The 20,359-nt window shown below is 34.5% G+C and overlaps 1 protein-coding gene across 7 annotated transcripts in view; it reads left to right on the forward strand.

The window, feature by feature from the left end:
* Window positions 1-20,359, forward strand: part of rad18 (RAD18 E3 ubiquitin protein ligase) — a 49,310-nt gene that overhangs the window by 13,018 nt on the left and 15,933 nt on the right. For 2 of the 7 annotated variants that reach the window (XM_079431958.1, XM_079431957.1), the window contains exons 7-11: window positions 2,771-2,952; window positions 3,714-3,784; window positions 3,995-4,055; window positions 9,710-9,832; window positions 14,905-15,043. In XM_079431958.1, the coding sequence (XP_079288084.1) occupies window positions 2,771-2,952; window positions 3,714-3,784; window positions 3,995-4,055; window positions 9,710-9,832; window positions 14,905-15,043 (576 nt within the window). Of the gene's footprint in view, window positions 1-2,770; window positions 2,953-3,713; window positions 3,785-3,994; window positions 4,056-9,709; window positions 9,867-14,904; window positions 15,044-20,359 lie in introns of all 7 variants that reach the window. The other 5 variants (XM_079431960.1, XM_079431959.1, XR_013784995.1 and 2 more) reach the window with 4 other exon arrangements.

Consider the following 20,359-nt stretch of genomic DNA (forward strand, 5'->3'; position numbering starts at 1 on the left):
TAGGTGAACAATGTAATATTTGCATTTGAACAATGCAGTATTTCTGAAAAAAAAAAACCCTAACTATAAAATCAATTAATTGGAGATACTTTTGATTATTAAAATTTAATGGAACCATTAAAATGGAATCCAGAAAATAATGGAAAACAGAATTTGGTACAGATAAAACTGTAAAACTCAATTAATTAGACAGGCTTTTTGATTAATAAAATGTAATTTTACCATTAAAACATGAAAAATGGAAAAATGAAAATGGAAAAAACTGAATTTGCAAATAAAACGGATTTCATAGGGCCCTGCAATATATAAATTTTGTTGTGGTAATAAAAATAGATCTAAGTGAAAAATAGCTTTTAAAATGACTTAAAATACATGTATAATAGCAATGATGCAATGATAATTAGTTCAAATAAAGTATCAAAAGCAAGAAATCGTATGGTTTTATTGAACAAAACTGGTAAAATACATAATTTATTATAAACAATAGAGCTAATGTACATTACGTATTACAACAAAGGCCTGCAGGAGGCGCCAACGGCCTGACGATTGTTTTTACACATTACTGCGCGATCTAATCCTTGATTAATATTGTCCAAGCACCATTTAATTCAAATAATAAATATCAACTTAATCTTTCAAATTTGGCCATTTCTTTAGGACAGAAATGTTATAGCCACTGTAATTAAATGAATATGTGGACATCGCAATGTATTCTCCTGTGTTTGTGTGGATTTATAAATGATTTACCTTACAAATCTGATGAAATGGCGCACGTTGCGTTCCCAGATGAACGTTATAATAAACCCAAACTCACAACAACATGCAGAGATGGAGTTTGAGACGCTCCACACATGTAAATGATAACAGCTTCTGCGGAACTACCGTGAACGGAGCCGCTGTGTGACGCACGCACTTAACCTACACGCATGGAAATAATTAAAGGACATATACTGTGTGACCTGATTTATTTAATTAAATCATGGCGTTTGTGAATTCACAGTTATGCTTAATAATGATTTTTAAATGGGTTTAATATATCATGCAGCCTTTGAAAATAGTCTAATAATGTGTTTTATGGATTCTCGTCCGTGAAATGCGCCACTTCCGGTATTTTGCCAGTTAGTCGACGCGAACAAAATGAAGTCGACGATTTTTAAAATAGACTAGTCGACTAAAATCGACGAATCGCGACAGCACTATGAGGGACATTCTGAAGGGTTGACATTTTGATGTGTGTCTGATTGACAGCCAGGTTGATTTCATTTACTGGACAACTTGAGGGTAACGTGATTAATGAGGGCATTCATCAGCATTCCTGTGGCCTTAAGCCCATCCTGACATACTACTGCTACAGAGATGAATGGATTTTTCACCTTTAAATGCTTTTTGTTTAATAGTGTAGGGTCTGGTGCTTATACCTTAATATTAGGCAAAAGTAATAATTCACCCTCGTATCAAACCTTTATCCCTTTTTTTTCTTTTGTGGAATACAAAAGAAGAGATTTTGGGGGGCAAACTACATTAGACCCCATTTAGACTCATTTAGATTGAGAAGAAAAGAAAGTAATAGAGGTTTGGAATGGCACGAGGGTGAGCAAATTATGACATAATGTTTGGGTGAACTGTGCCTTCAACCACTACAGCTATTTAACTACTGCCTGAAGGCTGTTGTATCCAGTTTAATTGAAAAAATACCTGACCTGTTTATTAGACAGGACACTTCTTTCTTTAATTGTTTGTGACACATTTTATCAAGGTATAAATATTAAAAAAAGTAACGCATGATATGATCCTCTAAAGATCACAAAAGTTACCAAGTAAATGGAAATACAGCCAACTACCAGGATCATGCCATCCTAACAAACGGAGTAACCAGACAAGGACATCTCTCAGAGAATTGACCAGAAAACAAATTGCAGAGCTGTTTGTCTCCTATCTGAGAAATCCTGTCTCTTCACCACTTGAGATTCACCTCTGGGACAGTGTCTAGGAGAAAGCCTTTTCTGAGGCATTAAATCATGTAAAAGCTATGGGACAAAACCTCAAACAGTTTGGTAGTACCTTTTTGGTCTGAAAGTTCCTTGGCCTGAAAGAAAAGCACTATGTTTGTCAAAAAAATACAACGCAATACCAGGTAACACCTACTCTGCCACGGTGGCAGTGTTACGTTTGGGGGATTTCTTTTTCAGATGGTGCAACTGGAAAGTTTGTTGGCATCAAGGCCAAAATGGATTAAGCCGAATGCATGCAAATCCTTGAGGAGAACCTGTTTCAGTCAGCCAGAGATATGAGTTAGTGTTACTTTCCAGCGCACACAGTTGCACAAACTACACAGCAAAACTATGAAGTTATGGCGTTATAGTTAATATTCTAGAGACAGACTTGAATCCAATTGAAAATTTGTGCTATGACCTGAACAGTCACTCTCCATCTAATTTGCCAGACATACTGAGCATTTGTTATAAAGAATGGACTGAATTGGCACATTTAGGCTAATGGACTATATTACTTGGTGGAAGAACTATTATTAAAGGTACACTATGTAACTTGGTCCTCTAGCTTTTAATAATTAAAACTGCATGCGTCTTGCAGAAGAACATTGTGCATGAGGCTCTGTGTGAATTTGTGAATGTGGTTTGTGCAATGTACACTTTGAAATCTCAATGTTTTGCAAATTTATTTTAAATGACAATACATTTTTTTCTGTATAATTTAATTATTAATTTTTTCTATAAATGACCTTGGGACTTGTGTATGTGTTTTTTTTCAGCGGTGGAAGGCGAAAGGCGATGCCTAAGCTCTTGTACACTTTGATTACTGTTCCAAAGCTCAAGAAGATGCTTAAAGAATGTCACCTGTCCGCTCAAGGCAACAGAGAGCAGCTCGTGCGACGCCACCAGGATTTCACCCACATCTATAACGCACAGTGTGATGCACTCAACCCCAAATCAGGTATAAAGTCAGAGATCAATAACTGAATGAACAAATGAGTGAATAGATTGTGAGTCGGAAGACATGGCTTTATAGGCATTGAAAAACTGGTTTCATGTAAACGTGTGTTTCTGACATTAATGGCATGAATTATATGTTGCTGGTGAAAGAGAGTTTGCTGAACGCAGTTTCACTCTGACCAGTGACTGTAGGTGGTAGAATGTAATTTATATGCAGGAGTTACTCACCCTGTGGGGGACCCTGGCACATAGATGACAGGGCTAGTGGAAAAATACAGTAGTTTCATCCCTCAAGTTTTGTTTTGAGTTACTGCTTCCCTTCTCACTGCCCCTTTCAAAGCTGAATTTATCTCTTTTCATTGAGCCGTCAAAGGTTTTGCAGGAAACCTATTTTTCTTTCATTCACCTTACGTTACCATGGTTTCTGTTTAAAAGGTGGACTTGAGTGTGGATTGTTGCTTTTTTCCCATCACTACCCATGTGGTTCTGTTTTGTCATATTCAATGGCAGATTGAATTGATAAATTACAGTACTCAAACTGACTCCTATGCCACAAATTTTTGTAAAACCTGATGGTCATGTTATCCAGAATGATTTAAGAATGAGCAACTGCCTGCGTGCTTTAATAGAATATATAGGCTACTGTATGTATTGGTGAGATTTTTATGTATTTGGATATATTTATATGTTGGGCATTAAGTCGTCTTCAGAAACGTGGCTGTGTTTTATAGCTAATGTTTTTGCTTTTTCATTTGTTGACAGCTGAAGAAATTGCCAAAGAAGTTGAAAACAATGAGAGGTTAAAGAAACAAATGGAGAGTAAACGAAAGCCTGTATGTACTACTGTGGATTATCATTTCTAAAATATATGTAAATGTGCATATTATAATAATGTCTACATGTATGTCTATAATGTTACATTTGTTTATTTACAAAATAAATAATTTGATGTTTCAGCTTTTAAAAAGTGCATTCTTGTTGATACAACTATAGCTATTAGATTTATGCTTTGCTCTTTTTTTATAATGTTCTGCGTTTGACAGGTAATCATGACTACGAAGAATCAGACTACTGAAGAAATTGAGGAGTTGCACTCAGTGTACCGTAAGTCCTGGCTTATAAAAATTGACACTAAACTGACAAGAGCAACGGTCTCATTCTTCATTCAGAGGACGCGCTGTCCTTGCACTGTTGGAAAATAATATTTGAGTGATGTCATAGCAGGGTCAGGTTCATTCTCCTGCTTGTCCTGTGCATTATAAAATAAAATTATCTGTTTGATTTATGTACTGAACAACTTTACTATCTTCTACCTCAAGGTTGACTGAGCATATGCAAACTGTTAATATTTTTTGTAAATTATTAGGTGAAGATATTAGTTGTTGTTTTTTCCTCTGTGGCTCCAGCACACTATTTTTATAGCTTAGTCTTTTCAGCCAAGTAACAATAACTAAGTTATTCAAGGTGTAATAGGTATTATTTTTCAGGTTTAAGTTAGACCAGTCTACATTTTTATGTAACCGACTTAAAAGTTATGACCATTAAAAAATAAAATGACTACTTTGTAAAACTAGTCTAAGCCTTTTATGCAACAGGTCACAGTTCTGAGACTCAAACTCTCAATTATTTTATTATCAATTCAGAAGTCATAACTACTAAGTTATTTTAGTCTGAAAAAATTGCAAATTTCTTTTTTTTTTTTTTTCTTTTTTTAAGTTCTAATGCAAAAAAAATAAAAAAATTGAGGATTTGCGTTTGAATCACTGATATGACTTACATAAGCAATGGTTAGATTGACATTGTTTTTCTTTAAACAATCCAGAAAGTCAGGACTGAAAGAAAATCCTGCTGTTAATGTCTCATTAGGCTACATTGGAAACAATTTGGAATATTTGTCTACTGGCAGGCTCTCTTTAAAATATGTACCCAGTGAGCTGCTGTTATATGTTCTTGTAAGTAGTTTTTAGTGAAAAAAAAGAAAGTTAAATTACATTTAAAGAAGTGTTGTAGCTATGCTTCAGTGAGTTGCTGAGCAGAAAATGGCTGTAAGATTGAAGGTACAGCTGCGATCGTAATCATCAAAAATTCCTTTTCTGATTTGCTGCTTTAATGTAATGCCCATGTATCATCAGTGTGCTCTGCAAGGGCATTTGCAATTTCCGTTTCCACCTCATATATCAGATCCTCTTGTTCAGGTGCGGTTTGGACTCTATGCAGAACTGTGGTGCAGAGATTTCTAAACTGAATACAGATTTAGCTACGTCTTGAGTGGAGCTGCATGCTTTCGTTTTGAAGTTTTTTTTTCTCTCCTGACTTTTTCGATATGCATAATCTCTCTTCAGTTATCTTCAGTAGTTCTCAGCCAAAAAATGCTTTCCAGAAACCTTTGCCTTTTGTGAATCCAAGTTCACTAAGCAGCTAAGTGTGTGTGCATGAGGGAGTGAGGGAGGAAAATCCCTCAAGGGGTTGGAGGGGAAGGTGGTGATCAATACGACAATACCAACAGGGTCTCAAGATCGATCCTATACCTCATTAAATGTTCCAATCTGCCTTAGTGACCCGACTCAAAGCGCTTAGACCAAAAAATCTGACAATAGGCTCCAAGCTTTAAAGCTACCATCCACTGTTTGATGGACTGCCAAGAGGGCTTTTTTCTATGTCATCTTTAAGGGAATCAGCCGATTGCACAAATGAACAAGGTTGTAAGTCTTGTGGTGTTTTAAATTTTAATTTTATTACATACGCTTTCTATTATGTTGGTTCAAACCTGAATGACTTTCTTACTTTTGTATTACTGAATTACTTTTGTAATGACATGAGTGAGAAATGATAACAGAACTGTTGAACTGTTCCTTTAACATAAACCCATGAAATATCCTAAATTGAAGACGTTCAAGTAAACTGAATGTTCTTTGGTTGTTTCTGTTTATCCTCAAAGGTCCTAATGTTGTGCCCTGTTAACTTGAGCTCAAAGGTTTTGTCCCTAGTGCTCAAACCATGTTTCTATTTGACATGAACAGGTTACAGCTGCTGGTCCTAGTGGTGTCTCTGCCATAATAAAACCCACTTAACCTAACAACCTCCTCCCAAAGGCCAACATTAGAAACAAAGCCATTTAAGGTGGATTGGTGTAATTTTCGCCAAGTGAGAAAACGTTACTTGTCCATATTTGTCACGTAAAATTGACCTCGCAGCAAAAGATGAAAGGCACTGTGCGATTAGAACAGCCAGACTGTGATGTCAGAGACAGGATGTTGAAATATTGATGCGCAGCGCGGAGGGGATCTATAAATAGCGGCATGCCGTGATAAACTCTTGATTAATCATCAAAAGGGCTTGATGATTCACCAGCTTCATGGAGTGTCCGATGAATGGGGAATGACACGAGGTGAATAAGACACCCCAGAAATCTAGCTTTTCTATACATCAGGTTCATTCTAAATAATGAACCAAAGTGTCACTGTTGGCCATAGACCAATTCTATAAACAGAATATCATTGAAAATATTTCTTTACTGACCTGTTCATTTATTTATTCATTCATTTATTTTTAGTGGCTGTCGTAAAAGTTTGTCAATCATTTGTAGAAAAAAATCAGCATCTGGTGAAGTATAAATGGTTGTATACCATTTTGGTATAAATAATGAACAACTCTTCTGTGTTTTTGTTTAATATTATATTTTTATTAATTTAACCACTAATTAACTATAGTTAATTTTCCATTGTCAACATTTTAGTTTTGTTCAGTCAAATCCTGATTGACCACAATGACATTCTTAATATTTGCAAATTGGACTATTACAGTTTTCCCTTGCATTTATGTTCATTCTTAATTTTCTTTATAGCACTAGGGAAACTTTATTTAAATTGAGAATTCTTTTCATGTCCTTTGCCCTCGGATTTCACAACGACCTGAAGGAAATTGTTTCTCTTGAAACTCACTCTCTTGATTGTTTAAAAATAGCATTTTACCTTTCATATAATCATTTCAACCCAACCGTCTCCAAGTCTGTCAGAAATGAGGAAATGAAAATAAACAGAGCAGTGATCTGTTTTCTTGTACATGCGTTTGTAATTTTGGCACATATGTGTTGCGTTGAGAGGTTTATTTTGTTGAATGATTTTGATTCAGAGTCTTAGTTTAGTCTGTACACCTATAATATTGTTTATAGGTGTGTGTTCTGCAAGTCATTGGATTTGTAATCTTTTTTCTTTATTGTATGTGTTTGTATAGATACAAAAATGTATCTATGCTTAACTCAAGAGCTTGTTGGTTAACTGGCCATTATCAGATTTGATATGGCTTTTGTCCACAGTAAATAACTTTAGTCTTCCACGAAGAAGCCTCAGATTTCCCAAGTGTTCTGAGTATGACGCAGTATGACTTGAGAAAGAAAAGGAATATTTAGACATTGAAGTCTTGTAACACTTCACCACCCACTTCTTAGTGATAGTTTCAAGATTCCTGTAATGTTCTTTTTGTTCTGTCACAACGTGTTCATATTTTAATGTAGACTGTAACCGAACAGGAAAACCATAAGACCTGCTGTGGAAAAAAAACATTATTTTTTTTTTTTGCATCCAATGGGGTCTGAAATAACAGGAGAATGTGCTTCTAAAATGCTTCTTCAGGGCTTTTTAGTTGTTATCCTAACAGATTCTTCTGTTTATAGCAAGAATGAATAAGTTCAAGAACTTGTCTCTTGTTTGATATCACTGTGTTTTTTTTATATATAATAGTGTTTCAATTTATAATAGTGTTGGCTCTGGAAGAAGGGCCTGATTTCATTGTTTTCTGAGTCTCTTCAGCATCAGAATGACTTGTACAAGAAGAGACGCAGATCAGATACAGCTGGTGGGTGGCATGGCTTAGGTTAACTTAAAGCTGTTTTTATTGGGATCTGCAGTTTAGATGGATAGATACTTGTATCAATTCCATGAAGGAAACTGCGGTGCAGCAGCAGTTAATCAACACAGCACGGCACAGGATCATTCAAAACTATGCATGTGCACCTAATATATTAAACATTCAGGATACTCAAACAATTTGAAACATTCTTTTTAAAAATGTCAAAATTAAAGATTTGAATTGATATTTCTTGTTCCGTTTAGCATTTTACTTAATGATTCTGGTCCCTAAATTATTCCCTTAGATTTTTTTTCCTTTCTAATTTTAAAGGAATAAATAAAGGAGTTGATTAGATATGATTTCAATTTGTAGGTTGATCCCAAAGACTAATTCACCGTGTGTTCTCTGGGGAATTTGGAATGTATTTGTTTATATAGCTGTGTTCTGTTTGCAGTGTTTTGATTCTGAAACTTTGCCCACATAAAAAGGCAGTAATTGCTCCAACAGTTGACTACAGTCAACAAGTCAGATTATTCCTGAGATTAAGTTCCCTATTTAGCACTTCTGCGATTAGCCAGCAGTGTTTTGTGAAAAATGACGCTAAATGGGATTTCTAATTGAATTGCCAAAATGGACTTTCAGCTGTTGTAGTAGGAAGTATGAGAACAGATATCAGGCTACCTTGCCACAAAACCCATTACTAATGCACACCATGTACAATTGAGATTAGAATCCATGCGTTCTAATGTTTTCAGTGAGTAACAACTGTGTGGTTGAGTTAAGATAACACTATATTAATAATGTTGCTCAGTGTGCTGTTTTAATGAAGCCTTAAGGCTAAACGGCCCCTGCTGGACAAATTTGCTGTATGTGAAATTAAGTAAAATTAATGTTGTGTGAAAATTGTTTTCTTTTAAGCATTACTTTCATTAAACCTTCGGTGTGCCTGCTTACTAAAAACAAAGGTGACTTGATTTTCTACACATGTATGTTTATGGAAAACATTCAATAAGCTGTTCACTTGATTTTACAAACATGATCCATGAACAAAATGCGAAAACGGTCCATTCAGCCCTTAAGGCTATTCAGTTATAATAGAAACAGGATTCATATGCTGTATCGCAAACAGATATCAGGGTCTGCGTGGTGTGTTTCTGTGATAGTGAGCTGTGGTGGATATCTCTGTATTTGTTCTCCTGCAGGTCTTCAGTCATCTTCATTTCAGCTGATCTCTTCTTGGGCTTTTGGCTGATGTGATTTTAAAAGCAGGCCATATGACCTTTCATCTGCTTTTGTTGGTTTTCGCCACTACATTTATCATGGTCTGCCTTGCTATGCCAGTGTTTTCAGACAGAGTCACTGTTATTTTCCGTTGCAGGATTCATTCTCTGTTAGAAGTGAAAGCTAAGACTGAAATATAATCCTCTATCATTTTCGGTACAAGATGCATTCAGATTTTCCTTTTATGGTTTTTTTATTTTTTATTTATTAATTTATTTTGACATTATGCAATAATTTATTATCCAGACATGACTGTTGTATAATGCAGGTTTTGGTATTATTTACAGGAATATTCCAGGTTAAAAAGGTTAAATAAAGTCATCATGAAAAAAGTTATCATGAAATCATAATTGACTTTATTTACTTGACTTACGGTGCACGTTCCTGATTCAAGAGTGCACATTATTGCAAAAGGGGAAAAAAAATTCTAATTAATCTTTCATTAAAATCTAATAATATACTCTGCCTCCTAAAACTTTCCTTGAGGCATTCAGGTCTGCTATAGAACGCCCATTTTTCAAGATTCAGTATTTATTATAAGAAGCGCTTTTATTTCTTAATTTCTTTATACTTATGGAAGAAGTGCAGTTGAACACTTTACTTCTCTGCCTTTTGATTATTTTTCTTAGGGAAGCAGCACAGTAGCGAATATTCCCATTTGATTGCCCAGGTCAGAGGTCGTCTGGAGACGTCCAAGAGAGCACCGATCAAACAGGAAGAGGAGAAGTCTAAAGAGGAAACAGACTCCAAAGGTCCCCTTGTCTTCTGTTTCTCTTCAGATTGCATGTAAAGATGTTACATAAAACTTATTTCCACATATATGTGTTAATGTGTGTATATATATATATATATATATATATATATATATATATATATATATATAGACACACATATATACATATATATACACACATATATATATATGTGTATATATGTGTGTGTGTGTGTATGTGTATATATATGTGTATATATATATATATATTTCCTGTTTGAACATCGGTTAAAATTGATTGACATTTTTTTTTTTTTTAATTTAGAAATTGCATATAATCACACATTTGAATAGTTGACATTTAATTAGGTTGTAGAATTTCCTATAATCTCCAAGTGTTTTCATAATGCTGACAGTGTTGGAAATGGTTCCTAACACAGTGGTGCTAGAAAGACTAAATTCTTAAGAATGTGCTGTAAATTTAACCTACATTCAGAATTTTTTCCACATTTATTTACTAATATCATCCAGAAGTCATTCTCTTGGTTTGGTGGGAGTATGTGAACCTCTACAATTATCAGTTCATTTAAAGTAGTAGGGTGTTAAAATTAGGGCTGTCGCGATTCGTCGATTTTAGTCGACTAGTCTATTTTAAAAATCGTCGACTTCATTTTGCTCGCGTCGACTAACCGGCAAAATATCGAAAGTGGCGCATTTCACGGACGAGAATCCATAAAACACATTATTAGACTATTTTCCAAGGCTGCATGATTAAACCCATTTAAAAATCATAATTAAGCATAATTGTGAATTCACAAACGCTATGATTTAATTAAATAATTATATGCAATGCAGTTCTAACACTTTAATTATTTCCATGCGTGTGTTATCAATTACATGTGTGGAGCGTCTCAAACTCCATCTTTGCATGTTGTTGTGAGTTTGGGTTTATTATAACGTTCATCTGGGAACGCATCGTGCGCCATTTCATCAGATTTGTAAGGTAAATCATTTATAAATCTACGCAAACACAGGATAATACATCGCGGTTTCAAAATAAAAGCTTAAATCATCACTCTGGGTTTACACGTTTTGATGTCCACATATTCATTTAATTACAGTGGCTATAGCATTTCTGTCCTAAAGAAATGGTGCTTGGTCAATATTAATCAAGGATTAGATCGCGCAGTAATGTGTAAAAACAATCGTCAGGCCGTTGGCGCCTCCTGCAGGCCTTTGTTGTAATACGTAATGTACATTAGCTCTATTGTTTATAATACATTATTGTTCATTAGTTTTGTTCAATAAAGCCATACGATACTTTATTTGAACTAATTATTATTGCATCATTGCTATTATATATGTATTTTAAGTCATTTTAAAAGCTATTGTTCACTTGCATCTATTTTTATTACAACAAAAAAAAATTATTATAACTATAGGGCCCTATGAAATCCGTTTTATTTCCAAATTAATTTTTTTCCATTTTCTTTTTTCTATACTCTGTTTTAATGGTTAAATTAAATTTTATTAATCAAAAAGCCTGTCTAATTAATTGAGTTTTACAGTTTTATTTGTACCAAATTCTGTTTTCCTTTATTTTCTGGATTCCATTTGAATGGTTCCATTAAATTTTAATAATCAGAAGCATCTCCAATTAATTGAGTTTTATATATTTTAAGTATTTTTTATTTATTTTTTTCAGAAATACTGCACATTTACAATTTTCACCTAAATACAATTCTGGTAAATAATATTTCTGCTAAATATTCCTTTTAAAAGTGTTTTTTGATTATAATTGTATTATTATTACTAGACTAGAACACGTGGATATGTTGTCATTCTTACACTATAATACTGAACTTTGATTTCAGTGACTTGATTGAGATGTACACTAGCTTCTTGCACTCTATGTTGCACTTTACTTTTGCTTTTAAAAAAAAAAGGATTTAATAGAAATTTGGATTTCATTTGATTTAATAAAATATTCTTAAGTAAAATTGTTTATTTTTTGTGGGAAATTAGTTGTTTAGATTAATTGATAAATTAGTCGATAGATTAATCAAAATAAAAATAGTCGTTAGTGGCTGCCATAGTTAAAATTACATAAAACGCAGGTGTGAATTTGTGAGTTGCTGTGGAAGCTGAGTCTATCACGGAAACACACAGAATGGTGTGCATGGCAGGATAACAAGGAGAAAGCCGCTGCTTTCCAAGACGACAATGCTGTCCGTCTAAAAGTTTCCAAAGACTCCATGGATGAGCCAGAAGACTGTTGGCTAAATGATTTGTGGACTGTAAACAGATCTTTTGGTTTCAATGAGAAGTGTTACATTTGGCAGTAAAGGACTTGCATTCAATAAGAAATTTTATCTCAACTGTGAATCACGATGATGACAGTATAATGATTAGGGGCTGCTTTGCGGCTTCTGAATTACAACCTTTGATGGAACTATAAATTCTGCATTGTACCAAAAAGTTTGGCACGGGAATGTCAAGACGTCAGTCTGTAGACTGACACCTTGTGTTAAGGAATCCCAATGTCAAGCTGAAGACATTTCACCAATCTAACATTCAGGACTGATCCAAAGTTTTTGGAAACATTTGGTTGCATTATTGCTTTTCTGAAAGCAAAGGTTCACATACTTTTCAACAAAGAGGTTCATTCTTAGACCATTTTACTTGATAAAGAAGTGAAAATATGCAATGTTTTGTGTTATTTGTTTTAATTAAACTATCAAGTTTTAGGACTTAAATGTTGAGGAAATGGATGCAGAAATAAAGGAGCTTATCTACCACCACTGTAGTGACAGTTACTATATACAGCATATTTCATTCTCACACACAAACACGAAGCATAAGTACTTTTGTGCGCCACTTCAACAATTGCAGTAAATAAGGGCATGTAGACCCCTTAACCTGCTCTGATGATAAGGCACCAGTCTCATGCTGTTATCAGCAAAGCATATGTGGACTTCAAAGTCAATAAGCAGTTAGCAGTGTAAAAATATTCAACATGGCTGTCTAGGTTGGTTATCTCTTTGTCAGTCAGTGGCGTCACAATTGGTTTAGTTGCAATTGATTTTGGAATTGTCAGTTCTCTAGTAATGGTTATGTGTAAAGAGATTTCAACGGTATGGTGATCAATACAAAAATAATACCCTTTTCAACACTCTGTAAATGTTCACATTTTATATTGTTTCTATATAGTGTTTCTATAGATAGATAGATATAGATATAGAAGTCATGGCCAAAAATATCGGCACCCTTGCTAAATATGATCAAAGAAGGCTGTGAAAATGAATCTGCATTGTTAATCCTTTTGATCTTTTATTTAAAAAATTCACAAAAATCTAACCTTTCATTGGATAATGAGAATTTAAAATGGGGGGAAATATCATTATGAAATGTTTTTTATTAATATACATTGGCCACAATTAACAGCACCCTTTTATTCAATACTTTTTGAAACCTCCATTTGCCAGTTTAACAGCTCTAAATTTTCTCCTATAATGCCTGATGAGGTTAGAGAACACCTGACAAGATCAGAGACCATTCCTTCATCCAGAATCTCTCCAGGCCCTTTAGATTCCCAGCTCCGTGTTGGCGTTTATTCTCTTCAGTTCACCCCACTCCTTTTCTACAGGGTTCAGGCCAGAGGACTGGAATGGCTATAGCTTGGTTTTGTGCTCAGTGACCCATTTTTGTGTTGTTTTTGAGGTTTGTGTTTGGATAATTGTACAGTTGGAAGATCCAAACATGGCCCATTATAAAATTTCTACCAGAGTCAGTCACTTGTTTATTTTTGTTCATCTGTTGGTATTTGATAGAATTCATGATGCCATGTGACGAAACAAGATGTCCAGGACCTCCAGCAGAAATATAGGCCCACAACATCAAAAATACAGCAGTATATTTCATTGTACACACAGGGTATTTTTTATCCCTGTGTTCATCAAACCCATCTTGAGTGTTTGCTGCTAAAATCAAATTTTTTTGGTTCATCTGACCATAGAAGACAGTCCCATTTGAAGTTCCAGTCGTGTCTGATAACTGAATATGCTGGAGTTTGTTTTTGGATGAGCTAGGAGAAGGTTTTCTGACCCGAGACTCAACTATTTTCTGCAATTCTCCAGCTGTGGTCCTTGGAGAGTCTTTAGCCACTCAAACTCTCCTCCTCACCGTGCATTAGGATGATATAGGCACATTGATTGGAAATTCTTAATTATTGCCCTGATGGTGGAAATGGTCATTTTCACTGGTCTAGCTCTTTTCTTAAAGCCACTTCACTAACTTGTGAAGCTCAATTATCTTTTGCTGCACATCAGAAATATATTCTTTTTGTTTTTTACTCATTGTGATGGATGATTAAGGGAATTCTGGGTTTTGTTTTCCCTTCTATTTATATTTCTGTGAAACAGGAAGCCATGGCTGGATAATTTCATGTTCATAATCACCCTGGAGTGCTCAAAATTGTAAATATGAATGGGAATATACTTCAGAGATATTTTACTCATAAGAATTTCTAGGGGTGCCAATAATTGTGTCCAACATGTATTTGAGAAAAACATTTATTTCATAATGATATTTACCCCCATTTTAAATTCTTATTATCCAATGAAAGGTTAGATTTTTGTGATTTAAAAAAAAAAAAAGATCCAAAAGGATTAACAATGCAGATTAATTTTCACAGCCGCCTTTGATCATATTTTTGGCCATGACTGTGTGTGTGTGTATATATATATATATATATATATATATATATATATATATATATATATATATATATATATATATATATATATATATATATATATATATATATATATATATATATATATATATATGTATGTAGCACAGTTAGTGTTAGTATGACTCTTGCTGTGACACGTTCTATGTTTTATTTTTGGGAAAAAATACCAGCCCAATGGTAATGTTTTTTCAACTCACCAAGACCCATTTTTATTTTATGCCCTCACTGCATATAAAATATACAAGAAAATATTAGAAAGAAAATAAAACTTATTGTCAAGGGGTCTTTCCACAAGGTTGTATTCTGTTGGTGTATTCCTAACCATATTTTTCCTTCTTCCATGTCGTTCCATGTAACAGGTTCACCAAACAGCATTCAGAACACTCCCCAGCCTCTCATTTCTGCCATGCTGAAAGTAAAAAGTGAAGAGATGGACGGAGTAATTGAGCTTTCATCAAGATCATCAAGCCCTACAATCAGTGAAGTGTCAGTCAGCAGGTACTTCTGTCTGAAAGCAAACCATTTCTACCCTCGTATTTGGAATAATTTTAGGTGGTCGATACTTAGAGAGAGTTCATCCAAATTGAAAATTCTGTCAATTACAAACCTGTATGACATTCTTTCTCCTGCAGAACACAAAAGAGGATATTGAAGAATATTAGTAACTAAACGGTAGTAAACATTGACATTTGCATGGCCAAAAAAATAACTGAGACATTTTTCAATACGTATTTATGTATTATTTTTATGTTTTACAATTACATGAGGGTGAGCATAAGGCATGTGAGGCCATACTAAATAGCTGAGCTTTTTGTCTACCAATGACTTTTAGCTGAATACAGTATGGCATAGAGTGATTTATTGCTTTTTTTTTTTATGAAAAGGTTTTATAAGCAAAATTGTTTAATAAGATACAGTCCCTGCCATGTAAATCTGCATTTAAGACCAGCAGTTTAATAATAATAAAAAAAAAAACATTGACAAGCATTCACTGTACCCTGACTTTGAAACATTTTGTAAATGCATGCATTTTGAAGTCATGTGTTTGCTAATTAACTTTCATGTGGAGAGGTTTTGTGGGGAAGATCTGTCAGTATAGATAGTCATTCATCATAACACAGTATTTATTATTCAGGGCAAGTTAAATCAGAGAAGTTTAAGATTTTTTTTTTTTTTAAGTAGTTAAGATGTTGTCTTTTCATATTTCGTTTTGTTATACTTAGAATCCATTAGGTGAATGTCTAAATGTGGTCTTGATAACAAGTATGCATTTCATTTAGCCACAAAACATCGAATATATCCTTGGACTTGCTTTGATTTGTCTTGGATTATGTGATGAAATTAATACCATTCGACCACAAACGCTTTCAAACCCTAACCTGAGGGCAATGTTCCTCCCTGACATTCTTTCTCTAGTCCACTTCAAATACTGCATACGTCCATCTCTAGTATTAAATATCTCTGTTATTGGAATCTTGTGATTGAGGACACGTTCAGGTGTGGAAACACTGTAAATCATTTCCAGTGCCCCCTCAATGCTCTGTTCCTGACTGTCTTTCACAGTTTTTCATTGGCTCACTTCCTCTCTCAGAGCAGATGAGCCAATTTCCTGCTGTTTTTAAAGCAATATTGACAGGTCTTTTGCTCTGCAATCATTCTGTGAGCCGTTTAGGTCAAAGTGTGGGATGTTATCTTTGGCAGAAAGGAACCTGTCAGTCACTGAGGAAACAGATTCAGAGAATTTTTCATTATTCACATACTTTGATATTTTGGTGATTGGGAGCTCCTTATTGTTTTTCTCATTAGGATCTCTTCAGAGTCATTTCGTTTCTATTGTTGGGTTCATTGCATTAGCTTTGCTTTTTTGAAAACAGCTTCTGTCCAAGACAAACACAAAAATAATTTGAGCTCACAATAAAATTAGCAGCATAAAGGGCTATGCTGTCAATCAAATACAAATACTGTATGTATTAAATGTGTTGAATATTCAGGGGATGAAATCATAAAGTATTGGAAAAAAAGTACTTACCCTATGAAAGCTTTAATGTAATCAGTGGCTGTTGTCCAGTTATAAATTGGTCATGCAATTTGGAGCCTAGCTGTGGCACATTTCAGAATTTAAAAAAAGGCTTTTTGAGGCAAATCAATTTGGCATTACCTTGAAAATGTTTTTTTAGATGCTATCAAGGCTGCCAGTAACACCCTTAGTACTTCTGATCCTGAAATGTACCATTTCTGAATCCACTTAAAATAGCGATACTACTGATAAACATAAACATGGACAAGAAGAAACATCAACAATTAGAGACAGTTTTACATATTTTTTCCAATGTTTATTGTGCCCCACTTTTTTACATTTACTTACAACCGACTGTCCTTACATAAATGGCAAGCCAAGTTCCTTCAGTGTTTTCAATGTCCATTAAGGAAGCATTTTGAAATGTCGTCCTTTGTGTCCCTCAAAATGCTTTTTACACTTTGTATGCGAGCAGCTGCTGGGCGTCGCAGAACAATACCCTGGCTGTAATATTTGTTTTTCACATCCATTTTTAATGGTGTTATATTTTGGTCCAGTTTTGTATTTTGTTTTGACGCCAGTATTAAATTCTCCTGAGAGCTGTCACCAAGAGTCATGTTATTAATCATAATGCAAGACTGTGGAATTTAGTTTTAGGTGAAAATGATGTGTAGAATGTGTGATGAAGTTCATCAAACGGGGTCTTTTCATTATCAGTGTGTTTGTGTTGATGGAAAATGTAGACGATGAGCTAATAACTTTTAACCAGATTTCATAAGAATATTCATGCCCGGTCACGCTGATCTTAAGACTGAAGAAAGTCATTGAGGGAATTGCAAAAATGTAACCTTTGTGAAGAGTTTACGAATTCACTTGAATAACCTTTGCCATTTTAAAACTGAAAAATGAGTCACGTACTCACTTGTTTACTTTCTCAAGTGTCGCCCTCATTGCTTGGCTCTACATGGCGGCCTTTGTAAGGACAGCATTTATATGTGTAGATTATTGTGAAAAGATGTTATGTGCACAGGCCAGCTTGGCTCAGGGGCACTATAATTTGATGTATTTGTTTGATTAATTTGTAGAAGGCCTCCAGTAACAGATGTTCCTCATTGTCTTTTGAAAGTGGGTGGACCGTTTTAACAAGGTGAATGATAATGATATATGCATTTTCATTTGCACCGTATTCGTTGGCTTGCCAGACAAATCTATACATTTATGTATATAAATACAGTGGTGTGAAAAAGTGTTGGCCCCCTTCCTGATTTTTTATTTTTTTGCATGTCTGTCACACTTTAATGTTTCAGATCATCAAACAAATTTAAATATTAATCAAAGATAACACAAGTAAACACAACATGCAGTTTTTGAATGAAGTTTTTTATTATGAGAAGAAAACAAAATCCAAACCCACATGGCCCTGTGTGAAAAAGTGCTTGCCCCGTAAACCTAATAACTGGTTGGGTCACCCTTAGCAGCAACAACTGCAATCAAGCGTTTGCGATAACTTGCAACGAGTCTGTTACAGCGCTGTGGAGGAATTTTTTGAAAAAACACTTTTTCACACAGGGCCATGTGGGTTTGGATTTTGTTTTCCCTTCATAAAAAAAAAAACCTTCAGTTAAAAACTGCATGTTGTTTACTTGTGTTATCTTTGATTAATATTTACATTTGTTTGATGATCTGAAACATTAAAGTGTGACAAACATGCAAAAAAATAAAAAATCTGGAAGGGGGCCAACACTTTTTCACACCACTGTATATGTCATCTTGCTGTTTTTCCAGCTAGTGCCTGATTGAGGTCTGAAAAAAAAATTGTAGATTTGTTGCGCACTACTGTACATCTTGATGATGAAATTCACTGTCAAAAGAGTTTAAAGGTTAAGGTAAATTTTAGCAATGCAGTAAACCCCCAACGTTGGCAGCTCCACTAGTCAGAGCAACAAATCAGAGCTGATAAGATCTATTACAGGCTCACAACTGCAGCTCATACTGGAGTCTTGGGATGGATGGTGTTCTGCTTTGGTACTCTGGGTAATTAACTGATACTAGAAGCTTATTCGCATAGATGATATCTTGTATTCTTGGGATTAGTTTGTATATGCTTATTAAAATATTGCAGACCATGAACTGCATATTTTTTAAGATACTGTACTTGTCATTAGAACTTTACATACTGACATTGTTTTTGTAAAAATTAGATTGAAATTATTTGTTTACGCCTAGAGCTCTATTCTAGGGTATGTCCTTGTTAAATCTTACAGATGAAGTCTTACTCCTAAAATGATTTAGGATAGGATAAGAGAGTGTATTTTTTTTTTTTTTTTTTGGTTGTTTTGTTTCTGATTATTGTCAGGGAAAGTCTGAAATCCCAGCTTCATACTGTAGGTTGATTTGATCTGCTTTGTGGCGTTTATTCACCCAGAAGTTATGTATTTGAGTGCTTTTGTTGAACCGTTACATTGAGGTGATTCACAGGTGTAGAACCAATCAGAATGCTGGAGGTAGGAAGAGGTTTTGAAGTATTTCTTCCTTGAAGTTTCAGTGGTAACATGACCTCTGTGTGTCCTGTGAATCAGCAGGAAAATGCCACTTTACCATTTCTGTGGTCTTTAAATGTTTTAAGAGGAGCTGTGTGACTCCAGGTGCATACAATGAACCAAACATATTTCTGTTTTGCAATTTAATAATATTTTTGTTTAATAATCATGTTATAAACATAGCAGTTTCAGTGAAAAGTAAAAAAAAAAAAAAACAGTTTCAGGACTGTTTTGGTATTTGATTTGGTCCCTTCTCTTGCTTTGATAAGAGCAGTGAATCTGTGGAAGCAAGAAATCTTAACTTTTTTTTTCATACAGGAGTTTGTATTTGATCAGTTTTTTGTCCTGTCTTTTTTCTCTCTTGTAAATTATGTGCAGATTAATCTTAGCTCTTCTGTCTCTGCTTGATCCCTGAATTTAAAACAAACTTGAGTTTAAACAGTGACAATGTATTACATCCCGTTCTTCTTATTCAGGGAAGAAACAGATGCGTTTGGCTGCCTTGTTGTGGTTTTGTATTATGAATGTTTAATGCATGTGGCTTCTTCTCTTTTTCTTGTTTTCTCTCTTCCTCTAAATCATCTTGGACCTTCTGTGTGACTAAACAGCTCAATTCAGTCCTTGAATGTTCACAGCTTTAATATTAAAGCTGCTTGAGGTGGCAATTAAACTCATCTTTATAAAGATTGCAATTAATAATCATTATGTATAAGGATGGTTAATAGAAGACAGCTTTTTAGATGTTCCTAAAAGCTGCTATACTACTAAAATGGCTTTGTACAAATTTTAAGAAATGTTCTTTTGAGTTAGCTACCTCTTCAGTAACCCCCAACACACACCAAAACTTAATTCTACTGAATTACTACTTGTGTGTTCAGATGGTAGAGCCAGTTTTAATATGCTGTCAGTAATTGAACAGCAGTAGTATATGGTTAAATGGCCCATATATCATTGACATTAGTTATTGATGTCATTACTGTTATTCTATATATATATATACCAGCTTTTATGTTTAGCTGTCTTGTATAATTAACCTCTTAAACCAAGATAATGAATACATACTGTCTTCTCCAGCGAATCAGAATGAGCTTTATTGGCCAAGTATGTTTACACATACAAGGAATTTGTTGTTGTGACAGAAGCTCCACAGTGCAACAGAAAGACAGCGACAGGACACAGATAATAAAAGAATGATATACAAATATCCAAATAGGCAATGTACAAAACAGCAAAAACACAATATATAATATAGACAAC

The sequence above is a fragment of the Barbus barbus genome (assembly GCF_936440315.1).
Source record: "Barbus barbus genome assembly, chromosome: 13".
In the NCBI taxonomy this organism is placed as follows: domain Eukaryota; kingdom Metazoa; phylum Chordata; class Actinopteri; order Cypriniformes; family Cyprinidae; genus Barbus; species Barbus barbus.